The sequence below is a fragment of the Phascolarctos cinereus genome, unplaced genomic scaffold (assembly GCF_003287225.1).
Source record: "Phascolarctos cinereus isolate Bilbo 61053 unplaced genomic scaffold, phaCin_HiC Scaffold_1;HRSCAF=81, whole genome shotgun sequence".
NCBI classification, from domain to species: domain Eukaryota; kingdom Metazoa; phylum Chordata; class Mammalia; order Diprotodontia; family Phascolarctidae; genus Phascolarctos; species Phascolarctos cinereus.
This window is the reverse complement of record NW_027555514.1, coordinates 36,742,361-36,757,747: the sequence shown is the minus strand read 5'-3', so window position 1 is coordinate 36,757,747 and position 15,387 is coordinate 36,742,361. Positions and strand designations below refer to the sequence as shown.

The 15,387-nt window shown below is 41.1% G+C and overlaps 1 protein-coding gene across 3 annotated transcripts in view; it reads left to right on the top strand.

The window, feature by feature from the left end:
• PLCL2 (phospholipase C like 2) overlaps positions 1-15,387 on the top strand; it is a 235,856-nt gene that overhangs the window by 129,984 nt on the left and 90,485 nt on the right. For all 3 annotated transcript variants that reach the window (XM_020987210.2, XM_020987211.2, XM_020987212.2), the window contains 2 exons: positions 8,582-11,068; positions 15,159-15,362. In XM_020987210.2, the coding sequence (XP_020842869.1) occupies positions 8,582-11,068; positions 15,159-15,362 (2,691 nt within the window). The remainder of the gene's footprint in view (positions 1-8,581; positions 11,069-15,158; positions 15,363-15,387) is intronic.

Sequence of the window (15,387 nt, the reverse complement as noted above, 5' to 3'; positions counted from 1 at the left end):
AAAGCCCATGTAAATGCTACATGTCTTCTGTTTCCTTCTCCTCTGGGGAGATATCATGAACGTATAAAGGGTGGTCCAAAAGTCTTTGTGCAGTTTTAAGCTTTATTAATTGGTACATGCAATGGTACTAGTATATACAGAGTAAATGGAGTAATAGTAGTATATATGGAGTAACTACAAAGTAAATACAAGGTAGTTGGGGAGGGAGGGCACCAGCAGTTGGGGGATCAAGAAAGGTTCCTAGGGAAGGTGGTACTTGTGCTACATTTCAATTCTGATTGCAATCGGAGGGATCAGTCGTAAGTAACAAAGTCCAAACAAATCAGTTATGATGTACTCAGTTGGGAAACGGCAGAAAATAATTATCTTCTAAGGTACCCAGGAGTCTGGAAGACCAGGATTGGTATTTTCACTAAAACTATCATTTGCATGCTCATATCATTGGCTTTTGTTCCATCTTCTGTTGACAAATTTTGTTAACGTAGATGAAAGGAATTAGTGGGCCAGATGTGTTTTCCATGGTTGTCATCATCCATCACCTTTTGATGACAAACAGTTACACATGAGATGAAATGCAGCCCTCTAACATAGCAGAAGCAGAAGCCAACTTTTCAGGATTCAGTTCAATGATGGATGAGAGAAAGAGAGAGAGAGAAGATAAATTAAATTGTTCATCATTCAACTGTTTCAAAGACCAACATATAAAAACCCAAGATTTGGAGAAGTTGTGATCATTTAAATCATTCTCTAAAATAGGCTCTTCATCTTTTTTTTCTTTTTTCATGGAAACCTTTGGCAGCTTGGTGAAGCCTATCAACCTCTTCTCAGAAGGATTTTAAATAATTAAAGGAAATGTCAACATTCATTTTTTCCCATCCAAGTTTGCCAACCCCATGAAATCCATTCACAGAAACTCAAGTTAAGAAGCTCAGTGCTTGGGGCAGCTAGGTGGCGCAGTGGATAGAACATCAACCCTGAAGTCAGGAGGACCTGAGTTCAAATCCAGCCTCAGACCAAACACTTGACACTTACTAGCTGTGTGACCCTGGGCAAGTCACTTAACCCCAATTGCCTTAAAAAAAAAAAGCTCAGTGCTAAGAGAATTGGGATCCACAAAATGAATGTGGCTATCATCTTCAATCTTGGTATTTCTATTGCTTATCATAATACCCTGCATATGGTGGGTACTTCATAAACGTCTCTGGTATCACAGAATGTCAGAGTTGGGAGAGACCCCAGATGCCATCTTATCCAACAGACAAGATAGATAGACAGATAAATAGATAAATGGAGAGACGAATAGATAGATGGATGGATGGTAGATAGATATCCGGATTGGTGGATGGACAAATAGAATAGGTAGATAGATAGATAGGTAGATAACAGATGGATGGATGGATAGGAGAGATTGGTAGATAAATATAGATAGGTGGATGAATAAATAGTGTTAATATGTATTTCAATTTACTTTTTTTAAGCAGCACCTTAGTATTATATGCAGTCTACTGAATTATCCTCTTGTTTTACTTAATAAATGGTTTTTAATTAAATGTTTTTCATTGTTATAGGATTTGACTGGGCAAAGTGAGAGGAGGTTACATTTTTACTTCACTATATTAACCAATTTTAATAATAAGAAGGATCCTGTCAGACCTCAGAAGGATGTTGTGAAGGTCAGATGCAATAGATGTGAAAGGACTCTGCAGGGTTAAAATAGGTAAAGAAAGGAAAGAATATTACTCTAGCATGAATCACAGCATTATGGATTTCTTTAGCAGCACTATTGAATCACATTCTATAACTCAGGAGATGACAATTTGATGATAATAATAATAATAATAATAATAATGATAGCTAACATTTATATAGAGCTTACTATGTTCCAGGCACTGTGGTAAGCATTTTACAATGGTTATCTTATTTGGTCCTTATTTGGGAGATAGGGGATATTATTATCCCTATTTTATTGTTGTTCATCATCTTTCATTCATGTCCAATTCTTTGTGACCCCTATTTGGAATATTCTTGGCAAAGATACTGGAGTGGTTTGTCATTTCCTTCTCCAGCTCATTTTATAGATGAGGAAACTGAGGCAAACAAGGTTAAGTGACTCACCCAGGGTCACACAGCTAGTAAGTGTCAGAGGCTGGGTTTGAACTCAGGAAGATGCATCTTCCTAACTCCAGGCTTTGTGCTCTATCTACTGCACAACTTAGCTGCCTCAAGTACATATGAGTACAAATTCACGCATAACCTCAAAGGTTATCATGAGGATCAAATTAGTTAATGTACACAGATGCTCTTTGTAAACCCTAAAACGCTGTGTATGCCAGTGAATTCGTAGGATTCCCTGAGGTCTGGAGGACATAGAATTTGAGCTTAGATATGAAAGGTCACATCACTCAAATAAGCAGTTGTAGTGAAGAGAGGCACTGTAATTATTGGGCTACATATCAAATAGAGATAATAGCTCTCTAATGAAAAGTCATATAGTAGGTAGGTTGGATAAGGTGGCTTCTGGGATCTTTCCCAACTCTGACATTCTGTGATACCAGAGACCTTTAGGAGGTACCCACCATATGCAGGGCACTATGATAAACAATGAAGATACAAAGATTGAATATGGTAGCCACATTCATTTGTGGACCCCAATTCTCTTAGCACTGAGCTTCTTGAGTTTCTGTGAGTGGATTTCATGGGATTCATAAACTTGGATGGGAAAAAAAAATCACATCTTTAGTTTCACTAACCTCTAACTGAATGTTAGTATTTTCCTTAATTATTTAAAATCCTTCTTCCGAGAAGAGGTTGATAGGCTTCACCAAGCTGCCAAAGGTTTCCATGACAGAAAAAAAATGAAGAACCCATCGTAGACAATGATTTAAAAGATCACAACTTCTCCAGGTCTTTGGTTTGAACATGTTGGTCTTTGAAATAGTTGAATGATGCACAGTTTAAAAGCATGCTCACCAATATTTGGTGTAGATGGGGGTTTGTTGAAAGCAACTCATGCTCTGACTTGGGAGGGGATTGTGAGATTTTCAGTGTGAGCATTTATATCTTTGAAATCAGCAGGCACCACAAATCAGGGCTTGATTGTCTAGACTTAAATGATGGAGAAGATCTTAGCAATGCAGATTAAACTTAAAAGTATGTTGTGTGTACATTTATTCCAGAATGCCAGTTGTTAAACATATTCTGGAGTGTAGAGTAAGACATTTTATAAAAATTCAGGGATGCCTTCTGGATGTATATCGTGGAACTATGATAAGATAGAAATTTCTCCTTATTATACACAGCACATAATTAGAGGAAATAAGCAAATGCCAGGCCCTGTGCCAAGCTTCACAACTATTATCTCATTTGATCCTTACAAAAACCCTGGGAGGTAGGTGCTGTTATTATCTCCATTTTACAGAAGAGGAAACTAAGGCAGAGAGAGATGTTGAGTGACTTGCCCAGGGTAACATAGCTAGTAAGTGTCACAGTCCAGACTTGAACTCAGCTTTTCTGGACTCCAAGCCTAGTGCTCTAATCCATTTAGCTACATCATTAAAATATATATGACTAAACATGTGTGTGAGTGTGTGTGTGTAAGTCAGAGTAATGTTTATAGCAGAGTAGAATGTTCAAGATGTTGCCAGTTCCACCAGTTTATGTACTAGCTTATGATGTACCACGTATGGAGTCTGAGTTCATTCTTTATCTGTTGTGAGTAAAGGGAACATGTTTCTCCTGTCTATGAAGTCAAATCCAAAAGGATTCATTAAGCACCTACTATGTGCCAGGAGCTGTGCTAAGCACTAAGGGTCCAAAGAGAGGGGAAAACGTGGTCCCCACTCTCAAGGAGCTCACAGTCTGCTGGGGGAAACATGCAAACAGCTGTGTTCAAACAAGACATATACAAGGTAGACCAGAGGTAATCAACAAAGCAAAAGGACTCACTCATGTTGAATGGTGGTTGGGGAAAGACCTTGCAAAAGATGATATTTCTACTGAGACTCAGAGGAAGCCAGGGAAGCCAGGAGGTAGAGAGGAGGACACAGAATTCCAGATGTGGGAGAGAGCCAGTGCAAATGCCCTGAGTCAGGAGGTAGAATGTTATGTTCAAGAAATGTCGGGGAGGTCATTGCCACTCGACGGCCAAGGAGGGGAAGGGGAAGGAGCTGCAAGAAAACAAAAGACAAGCCAGATATCAGCCAGTCAACAAATATTTCCTGAATGCCTGCTCTGTGCCTAGCACAAAGCACATGTAACTTGCTCTCTTACAAAATATGTTGGTGTGTTGAACATATTTGACGAGTTTATGTCTCTTTCCCCAAAAAGGAAAAAATAAAATCTTTTCATTTGGAATGTCTTATTGGCCATACATTTTTGGATATTTTTTAGTGATAATGTGGCTTATTGATTAGAGGGCAGATCTTTGTGTAAGGAAGATCTGGAGTCAACTTTTGCAAATATGCTTGCTGTGTGACCATGAGAAAGTTGTTTAATCCCCCAGTGCCCCCTGGCAACTCTAGAAGACTGTAAATCACAGGTGAATTATCCATCTGTACCAAGAGAAAAGGTTTCTACATTGGGACTTCACTAAACTAATGAAGTCATGAGTCCACCCCTCACCCCCACCCCATCTCAGCAAGTAACCAATTAACCAATAAACATTTGTTGAGCACCTACTATACTTAAAAGGTTTAAATGAGGGCTCATAATGAACTCTGTTTAGACTAGTTAATCCCTAGGCTAGCTGAAAGATGATTTCTTTTCAAGTTGTAGCAGATTTCCAACAGGAGCCCCCACAGAGGGCTTGATGAGTTCGTCAGTAGAGGGAAGAACCTGACAAAAAAGCCTTGGGTCTTTGCAATAGTAGATCTAAAATGCTAGAGTAAAGAAATTATAATGTTATGGCAAAAAAAAAAGTTTATGGATAGTAAAGACTTGAAGATTTATTTTCCTAACTGATTTTTCATCTTACTGTGACTCCTTTTTCAATATTTTCCAATACCAGTATTTTCTGTTTGTTTTTTTTTTTCAATAGGAAACCACAACAGGAGATGTTCTCATACTGATTAGGTCTCATTGTCTCACTTCTGCGCTTCCCCTTGAATTCGTCTCGCTTTTTAATAAAGTCCCTCTAGTTCTGGAAAATGTGAATTTCCATGTTCAGGAGTTTCATGCCCTCACTGAAGGCTGATCACAGATTTAATTTCATGCAAACCTGATTGAACATTTAAAACACAATGCACGCTTCAGGGACCTGGAGCCATTCTAATAAGATGTGTTTTTGTGGATAGAGTGGCCCTTGTTTTTTTGCTTCTTTTGTCTCTGAAGATAGAGGTGTTTTGTTTCTTTTAAAAAGTGGTTTTACTGCTGGCTTTTATGCCTTATATCTTAGTATCCAAATCACAAATGCCTCTATTGCTCATTGTGAAACTTTGAGGGAAACGATACTCATAAGAGTGAGTTGGAATTTAATTACCTGAGATGCAATTTGCTTATGAAATTGTATATATTCAAAAGTAAGAGCAATTTTGAGTTTCAGCCATAGAGGAGTGCTTAATAGCTTTTCAAAATACAATTGAGAGAGATTTTCCTCTAAACTGGTTATGTCCAGACTAGGAGAACTGGAGTGATCTTAGTATAATATGTGACTGCATGTGTTTTTTCCCCCGCTTTGGGCCCATGATACTTTCCTTTACGGTGATTTTGTAACTCCAAATTTTATCTCCTTTGCCAGGGGTGGGGAACCTGCAGCCTTGAGGCCACATGTGACTTTCTAGGTCCTCGGGTACAGCCTTTTGACTGAGTCCAAGTTTTGCAGAACAAATCCTTTTATTAAGGGGATTTGTTCTGTGAAGTTTAGATTCAGTCGAATGGCTGCACTTGAGGACCTAGAGGGCCACATGTGGCCTGGAGGCCACAAGTTCCCTTCCCCTGCCCATGCCTTACTCGCCGAATGTGAAAGCAGTGAGAAAAAAATGGAATACAGTTCTCAGTGATTGAAAACTTGTCACAGATTTCATGTGTAAATTAAAAGGTAATAGCTTTTGTAAGTTAAACATTTTTTATAATTGTTTGAGGATACTAAAACTGTTTGCTTATAAGTATAAGTGTACCTGTTGTCTCCCCAGTTAGAATGAAAACTCCTTCAAGTAAGGAGTTCATTCACACTTCATTCACTGTGTTTGAATCCCCAACAGCCAGCCTGGTGCTTGGCACATAGTAAATTAAGTGTTTAATAACTACTTGCTGGTTGCTTCTCCGATAACATCCTTTGCCCGGCATGCCCTGGTAACACACTGCGGCTTACTCAAAGCCACCACAGACCTCCCCATTGCCCACTGAGGTGATCCTCAACGTCTTTTCTTTAGAAACATTGAACAGCATTGAGTAGCCATGAGACACCATTGGAAGCAATCTAGGATTACTGGGTCATTAAAACTATCCAAAGAGAAACTGGGAACTACAGAGACTTCTAAAGTCCTTCCAGATTATGGCTCCTTGTTTGGTTCCAAAGGCAAATCACATTACTCTCTTCCCCCAAACCCATGCACACATTTTCTTGTCTCCAAAAGTTGATTTATTAGTAGGCAGAAATAATCTTTATCATAAAGAACATTCTGTTTAAGCTGAAGATGGCTTGCTAGATGTGGGGAGGATGGAGGTGAAAATCAGGAAAGACTTGAAGCAGGCAAAGCTAGAAGCATTTATTTAGTGCGTAGTGTGTGCTAAGCATTAATACAAATTCTAACAGTCCCTGCCCTCGAGGAGCTTTCATTCTAATGCAAGAAAACAACTCACAAAAGGGAGTTGAAAAGGGGGTAAGGCAGGGTACTCACATGAATGATGTGGTGTCAAAGACTTCGAGGGGAAGCAGAACCAGGAGGGGAATGGAGATGGCTGCTCTGGGTCCCCAGTGGGAACAGGAGAGAGAATTCCAGGGCAAGAAGGCCACAGAGGCAAATGGATGTTCCAAAGTGAGGAGGACCCAGCACCAAGGGGAGTTCCAGGGTGAGGCAGCAGCTGAGGCATGGGGGCAGGCCAGAAAGTCATAAGCAGAAGCAGAAGGGGAACCAGTTAGGACACAGTTGTAATAATGTAGGGGAGAGGTGATGCGGACCTGAACTAAGGTGGTAGCTCTGTGAGTGGAGAGGAGGGGCTGGACGTGAGAAAAGCTGGGAAAGGAGAAATGGCCATCTATGGCAAAGGACTGGGTATGTGGAGGGAAGAGAGGGAAGGGGAATTGTACGATACCCCAGTCACGTGTCAGGAACGAGGGAAGACAAATGGAGAGTTTGTGTGCTATGCGTTACCCATGAAATGTCAAAAGAATGGGCAGAAGGCCCCTAGCAGTTTGGGTGGGCCCTTGGGGAGAATTTATGGAAGGGCATGGAGGAGGGTAACACAGGTTATGCAGGATGAGTTACATTAGTCGCATTAATGAGACCACAGATCTCATTAATCAGAATATTATTATTAGGAGTATTACAGGAATACTGGAAATGCCATGATTGTGGGCCTTCTGTAAATACAGAAAACACTTCACGGAAATCAGTCAGTAGAATTTTAATGCTGGGAAGGATAGCCAGACAAAAATCTTGGTCTTTGTCTGTCTGTATCTCCCTGCCTCTTGATCTCTATTTCTCTGTCTCTCTCTGTCTCCGTCTCCCTTTCTCCCTCTCTGTGACCTGTCTCTCCCTTTCCATCCCTCTCTCTCCCTCTTCTCCTTTCCCTTTCTTTTTCATTCTTTCTTTCTCTCTCTTCTTCCTCTCCCTCCCCCTTCTCTTTTCCTCCCTCTCCTTCCTCATCCTTCTGTCCCTCTCCTTTTCCTTCTTACTCTTTCTCTCCCTCTCCTTCTCTTCCTCTCCCTCTCCTCCATTTTCCTTTCCTTCTTCCTCTCCCCCCTTTTTTCTTTCTTTTTCTTTCCCTCTCTTTCTCGCTCTCCCTTTTCTTTCTCTCCATTTCCTTCTTATTCTTTTCCCCTCTCCTTTTTTCTCTCCCTCCCCTCTTCATCCTCCTCTCTCTTTTATTCTTCCTCTCTCTTTTCCCTTTCTGAAGTAGAATTTCATATGTTCAAATAACTCATGGAACCGTAAGTGATCCAGATATGTGGAAATCTGGAGAATCTGGGATTTCTCCTGGAGAACTTCTGGCTCCTTGTACTCCCTCCTGTTTCATCTTGCTCCTGGCTTGTCACGGCACCCTTTGATGTAGATTTCTGTCTAGCCTCCAGAACAGCCCAAATAAGGTGGACACTGTATATGGATCAGGACTAGCCACAAAAGAATTCCCTGTAGCTACAGCTAAGCTGGAGCTATCTGACACATCCCATTGAGCATCAGTTTAAGAGTGAATTCATACCTGTCACTGATGCATACTCTTCTTGTGTTGCTCTGTATAGTAAGTTAATGAATATCTTAGTTCACGGCCTAAGGCACAGAGTGGTTAATGAGTGAAAGGTCATTTTATTTTTTAGGAGAGAAAATATCTTAGCCTTTTATCCCCAGCCTAGAGCAGAGAAGCCAAATGCATGTATTTTCCAAATACACTAAAATTGATTATTTTTTTCCCTCTCTTCCCTCAGGATGGCACCAAGCAGAAAAGAGAACGGAAAAAGACAGTGTCGTTCAGCAGCATGCCAACAGAGAAGAAGATCAGCAGTGCTAGTGACTGCATCAATTCAATGGTCGAAGGCTCAGAGCTCAAGAAGGTTCGCTCCAACTCTCGAATTTACCACCGATATTTTCTCTTAGATGCTGACATGCAGTCTCTGCGATGGGAACCATCCAAGAAGGACTCAGAGAAAGCCAAGATTGACATTAAGTCAATCAAGGAAGTGAGAACAGGAAAAAATACAGATATTTTCCGTAGCAATGGTATTTCCGACCAGATCTCTGAAGACTGTGCGTTTTCTGTGATCTACGGAGAGAATTATGAGTCACTTGACTTGGTGGCTAACTCTGCTGATGTGGCCAACATCTGGGTCACGGGGCTGCGGTACCTCATCTCATATGGAAAGCATACGCTTGACATGATTGAGAGTAGTCAAGACAACATGCGGACTTCTTGGGTTTCACAATTGTTTAGTGAAGTTGATGTAGATAATTTTGGACACATGTCTCTGTGTAGTGCTGTTCAGTGCATCAAAAACCTTAACCCTGGCTTAAAAACAAGCAAAATTGAGCTGAAGTTCAAAGAACTGCATAAGTCCAAGGACAAAATGGGCACCGAAGTGACAAAGGAAGAATTTGCTGAGGTTTTCCACGAGCTCTGTACCCGGCCCGAAATCTATTTCCTTTTAGTTCAGTTTTCGAGCAATAAAGAATTCCTTGATACTAAGGACCTCATGATGTTTTTAGAGGCGGAGCAAGGTGTGGCCCGCATCGATGAAGAAATCAGCCTAGAGATTATTCACAAATATGAGCCATCCAAAGAGGGCCAGGAACGGGGCTGGCTCTCCATAGATGGCTTCACTAACTACCTTATGTCCCCTGACTGTTATATTTTTGATCCAGAGCACAAGAAGGTTTGTCAGGACATGAAGCAGCCTTTGTCCCATTACTTCATAAATTCATCTCATAATACCTACCTGATAGAAGACCAGTTTCGAGGCCCATCAGATATCACAGGGTACATTCGAGCTCTCAAAATGGGCTGTCGGAGCGTTGAATTAGATGTGTGGGATGGGCCAGATAATGAGCCTGTAATTTATACAGGGCACACCATGACCTCGCAGATCGTCTTCCGAAGCGTAATTGATATCATTAACAAGTATGCATTCTTTGCTTCAGAATACCCTCTTATTCTGTGTCTAGAAAACCACTGTTCAATTAAACAGCAAAAGGTAATGGTCCAACACATGAAGAAAATTTTGGGAGACAAACTCTATACAACATCACCCAACATGGAAGAATCATATCTGCCATCTCCTGATGTCCTAAAAGGGAAAATACTCATTAAGGCAAAAAAACTTTCCACCAATTGCCCTGGGTTAGAGGGAGATGTTACTGATGAAGATGAAGGAGCAGAGATGTCTCAAAGAATAGGGAAAGAAAATGTGGAGCAGGCTAATGTGGTACCTGTAAAACGATTTCAGCTTTGCAAAGAACTCTCTGAGTTGGTGAGCATCTGCAAGTCAGTTCAGTTTAAAGAGTTCCAAGTGTCCTTTCAGGCTCAGAAGTACTGGGAGGTTTGCTCCTTTAATGAAGTACTCGCTAGCAAATACGCCAACGAGAATCCAGGAGATTTTGTCAATTACAACAAACGTTTTCTTGCCAGAGTCTTTCCTAGTCCCATGAGGATTGATTCTAGCAACATGAACCCTCAGGACTTTTGGAAGTGTGGCTGTCAAATCGTTGCCATGAACTTTCAGACTCCCGGTTTGATGATGGACCTGAACATCGGCTGGTTTCGACAGAATGGGAACTGTGGCTATGTCCTGCGGCCAGCCATCATGAGGGAGGAGGTCTCCTTCTTTAGCGCAAACACAAAAGAGTCTGTCCCTGGGGTGTCCCCACAGCTCCTCCATATCAAAATCATCAGCGGGCAGAACTTCCCCAAGCCCAAAGGCTCAGGTGCGAAAGGGGATGTGGTGGATCCTTACGTCTACGTGGAGATCCATGGAATCCCCGCAGACTGTGCCGAACAAAGGACAAAAACTGTGAACCAGAACGGAGACACTCCCATTTTTGATGAAAGTTTTGAATTTCAGATCAACCTCCCAGAACTGGCCATGGTGCGCTTCGTAGTATTGGATGATGATTATATTGGGGATGAATTTATTGGGCAGTACACGATCCCCTTTGAGTGTTTACAGACTGGCTACCGGCATGTTCCGCTGCAGTCTTTAACCGGGGAGGTATTGCCTCATGCATCTTTATTTGTTCATGTGGCTATTACTAACAGGAGGGGAGGAGGGAAGCCACACAAGAGGGGACTTTCTGTAAGGAAAGGGAAAAAATCCAGGGAATATGCCTCTTTGAGAACCTTATGGATTAAGACAGTAGACGAAGTATTCAAGAATGCCCAGCCGCCTATACGGGATGCCACAGATTTGAGAGAGAACATGCAGGTACATTTCTGGTTTCTTAAAAATCGAACCTTTCGTGTTTCCACAGAGCTCTCAGATGTCTATTGTTTACCCAGTTACTGTGCATATTCTAGACCCAAATGATTTGTAAATGTCAATTGCATTCAAAATATTTTTCATTAATTACATATTACCCCCCATCAATCAGATTTTTAAAACTGCAATTGAATATTTTTTTGTGCTGAAAAATGGATGATATGTTAGAATAATTAACTCATGGTACAAGTGTTTGTCTTGTCTTTTATCACAAAAGCTTGCTAATACAGCTTTTTTTTCCCTAAGAAGATATAAATGAGAAGCAGAGATGTTATTTCTGCCTTGATGTCTGTAAATATTCCTTAATGTGAACACAACTGAACATCTCTTCAGGAAATGCAACAGGGCCTGTGATATTCCTGTGCCTTCTATAATGGATTCCATACTGGAAGGGTGAAGAGTAGGAGCTCAGGAAATCATTGCTGGTTGATGGATTCATTTGGTTTGTTAAGATTATTTTAGAAGACTTTCTAAATATCTAAAAATAGATACTCATTTGTTTAAATAAAGACTATAAGGTATCCATGTTTATAGTAGGAGATAAGGTCTGCCTATGTGGAGAGTATAATGGTGTCTAAAAGCAATCACGTAACAAATTATTTACTGAGCAGGTACCATATAGCTGGTGGATGGATGCTCAACTTGGCCTGAGTTCAGTACTGCCTCTGAGGCTTACTAACTGTGTGGCCATGATGAGACTTGTAGATTGAATGATACTTCAGAAAAAACCTGGATTCAGGTTCTAGTCTTACATTTATTTTCTGGGTGGTGTTGGAAAAAATTCACTCCTGTGAACCCCAATTCCTTACCTGTCAAATGAGGCCTAAATGACATCCAGCTCAAAATCTACGAGCCTGTGGTCAAATCACTCAATCTCTCAGAATTTCAATGCCTCCATCTTTAACGTGGGGATAGGAACATCTGTGGAACCTTCTTCGTTGAGTAACTAGTGGCCCTAATCAGGCATGTAGAGTGTTTGGCAAATATCAAAGTGCCATTTGAATGTCATTTATAATTAGTAAGTACTGCGGGTTATGGAGGATAAAAATAATTCAAAGATCTGGGCACTGGCCAATTGTAGAGTATTCTCTGAAAGGTTAGGTACCTTAAAATAATAGAAAAATTGAAATGACCCCAATGGGAAGAATTCTACAGGCTGGTAGAATCTGCTCTGTGGTTTCTGCACATTTTCCTTAATTGTTTATACTCCTTGCTAGCCTCAAGACTATGCTTCTTGTTCCCTTTGTGACCTTAAAGCTAATTCTTCAGTCAAGTAGCATTTATTAAGTGTCTACTGTTTACCAGGCACCTGGGCTAAGCAGTAATTTCTTTAAGCCTGAGTTTCCCTGTTGGTAAAATGTGTGGAAAGAACCAGATGATCCCTGGGATCTCTTGTAGCTCTGGAGGGCTGTTTCCATAGATCTACCCATCAGTTTTCAACCATCAATCCCAGTCCTCATTGGTGGCTGTGTAATCTCTTATTTAGTTGGAGAATGTCTTCTTATTTGATGGAAAATATAATGAGAGGCTATGTGGTATAATGGATGGAGAACCAAGCCAGGGATCAGGAAGACCTGAGTTCAGGTCTTTCTTTTGACACATGCTAGCAATGTAACTCTCAATGCCTCCAAGCAATTCTGGGACTCTTAAGCTGCAGCTCTGCATTGGTGGAGGAAATCTCACTGGGAATTCCCCACCCCAATGAAATTGAAGGGTTGATCAAAAAAAAAAGGAGGGGAAGAGCATGCAATAAAAGCATACCCATCTTTCTTGGAGAATGGGATCTTGATCTAGCATTAGCCGTAACTGACCATAGGGTGCAGGTGCCGTGCCCCGAGTCAATGATGCATCCATTCAGGATACTGACCTGCCTGAACACCATCTCTGCAGCTGTTCCAGGACCTAAGTAGTAGGAAGTTGTCCAGAAATGAAAAATGAGGAAAATCCTGGCTTACTCAATTGATGGGAGTTTACTAGTTTTCTCAAGGATAAGTTGGGAGCAGGGAGTGTAGTCATGAATTCTTGGACAGGTAAACTGGACAGAGATTTAATTTTGTGCAAAAAAGATACTTCATTAATTCATGGCCCTGGAATTTTATGGGTGTGGATCTTTCCTCTGCCCACATAACTTGTTGCTCTCTTTCCACAGAGCAGACAGGCTCAGAGAGTAATTGTGGCTGAAAATTTTCTCATTTTGTGGGCGACTTGGTAATGAGCATCTCCTAACTCAGGCCGGGCCTTAGATGATGTACAGGAGAGGTGGCAAAAAGATACAGGGAGCAGTTTGATGCTTGTATTAAATATGACAAGAAGAATCAGCCAAAAATAATTCAGAAGGATTACTCAGTCACCCCCTCCCTAAAACAAGGGTAATTGGCAAAAGTCACAATGATTACTCACTTCTGTAGGCTGTCGTTAAATGTGTTTTTCTTTCTCGTACCCTCACCTGTAGCTGCCAACTCTTGCTCAGATCGACACCACTGTGTGTATATTCATTCATAATTACCTTGCCTGGCTCAGAGTCATAGGGACATAGATTTTGGACTTGGAGGCCATCCTGTCTATTTTACATATGAGGAAACTGAGGCCCAGGGAATTTAAGTGACTCCCCCACTGATGTTGGCCTCCCAGCCTAACTTTAAATACTAGGAATTTATTATGACGATGCTCTATTTTATAGATGGAAGAACTGGGGCCCAGGAGGTTAGGTAATTTCCCTATCAATGGTAGTCTGTGACTATAACTTTAAATATTAAGAATTTGTTATGATGATGCTTATTGATGATAACTGGGGAAAGAGGTCCTGGACTTGCATAATGAATTTCTGGTATGGAAAGCCCCTTCACTGATGCAGATGGGCAACCCATCTGTCACTTAGAGTCTTAGTTGCCTGGGGTCTGAAGAGGTTTATCAGATTATCTATGGTCATATTTAAGCAATTATGTATGTCAGAAGTAGGGCTAAACTCAGGTTTTCTAGAATCCAAATCTGGCCCTTTATCCGCTATCCCATGGTACCTCACAAAATTCTTCTTTATACCAGGTATCCCAAAAGGCTTAGGGTGGTTTTAAGTATTTTAGGTATTGAGGATATCTAGTATAATAGTGATAATTACAATAGTTCACATTTGTATGGACCTCTACTATTGTCAAAGCCCTTTCCTCACTATAACCCAAAGGTAGGTCACGTAAGTTGTATTATCTCTGTTTTGTTGATGAGAAAACTGAGAGCTGGCTTCCTTGATGTCATCTGGCTGAGTTTCTGAGCCAAGACTCTTCCTCAGGCCCAGCGTGCTTTCTACTGTCCCATGCTCTGCCTCTTATCACAAGTTATCCTTGAGTTTTCTTAAATGGATATTCTTGTGGTATGCCTCTAGTGATCTGAAACGAGGACCCAAAGACCTTTGGGAACAAAAATGATAGTGTACAGAGGACCAGAAGAAAGATCAGTTGGCTCAGAAAGCCAACGCTGTGCCTCCCTGGGCCGTATACCCATGATAGGGTCACCGGCTAACCACCTGCCCAAAGGGTGTTTGGAACTAGAGCTAATCCTGGCCCAAGTCTGTGTGTTGCAGGAAATAACCAGGTGGGATTCAAATTTCTAAGATACTAATTTCACCTTCCCCTGTTATGTATTTGGCACTTCAAATAATGGCTGACTTTTTTTTAATATGCTTTTTTTTCCCTTGAAGGTAGATAGGAGCCAGTTTTTGTGTGTTCACAGTTGTATGTCAATATTAGCATTGCTGTGAACTTTAGTCTGGAGAGGTCATGCCCTCCGGAAGAATTTTGCCTCTCTGCCTTTTTCAGTGCTTTGGATAAGTTCCGGTTACAAATGGCCATAACTACATTTACTTTGGAAAATAGCCATTTAATTTTTTTTTTCTGTTCTGGATAAAATGATCGTCATCCAGTTCACTCAAGGCTTTGTTAATGACCATTATGCCAGGCCATTCGAGTATGACATGAAGTGGCCTGAAGGAGGAATGGGAAAGCATGGCTCACTATAAAGTAACCCTTTTCTTTCTTTTTAACAGAATGCAGTAGTTTCATTCAAAGAATTATGTGGACTCTCCTCTGTAGCAAACCTCATGCAGTGCATTCTGGCCGTGTCGACACGCCTACTTGGACCGGACAACACGCCCTTGGTGGTACTAAATCTCAGTGATCAGTACCCCACAATGGAGTTGCAAGGGATAGTGCCGGAGGTTTTGAAAAAGATTGTCACCACGTATGACATGGTGAGTAGCTCTTTGGAGTTGTGTG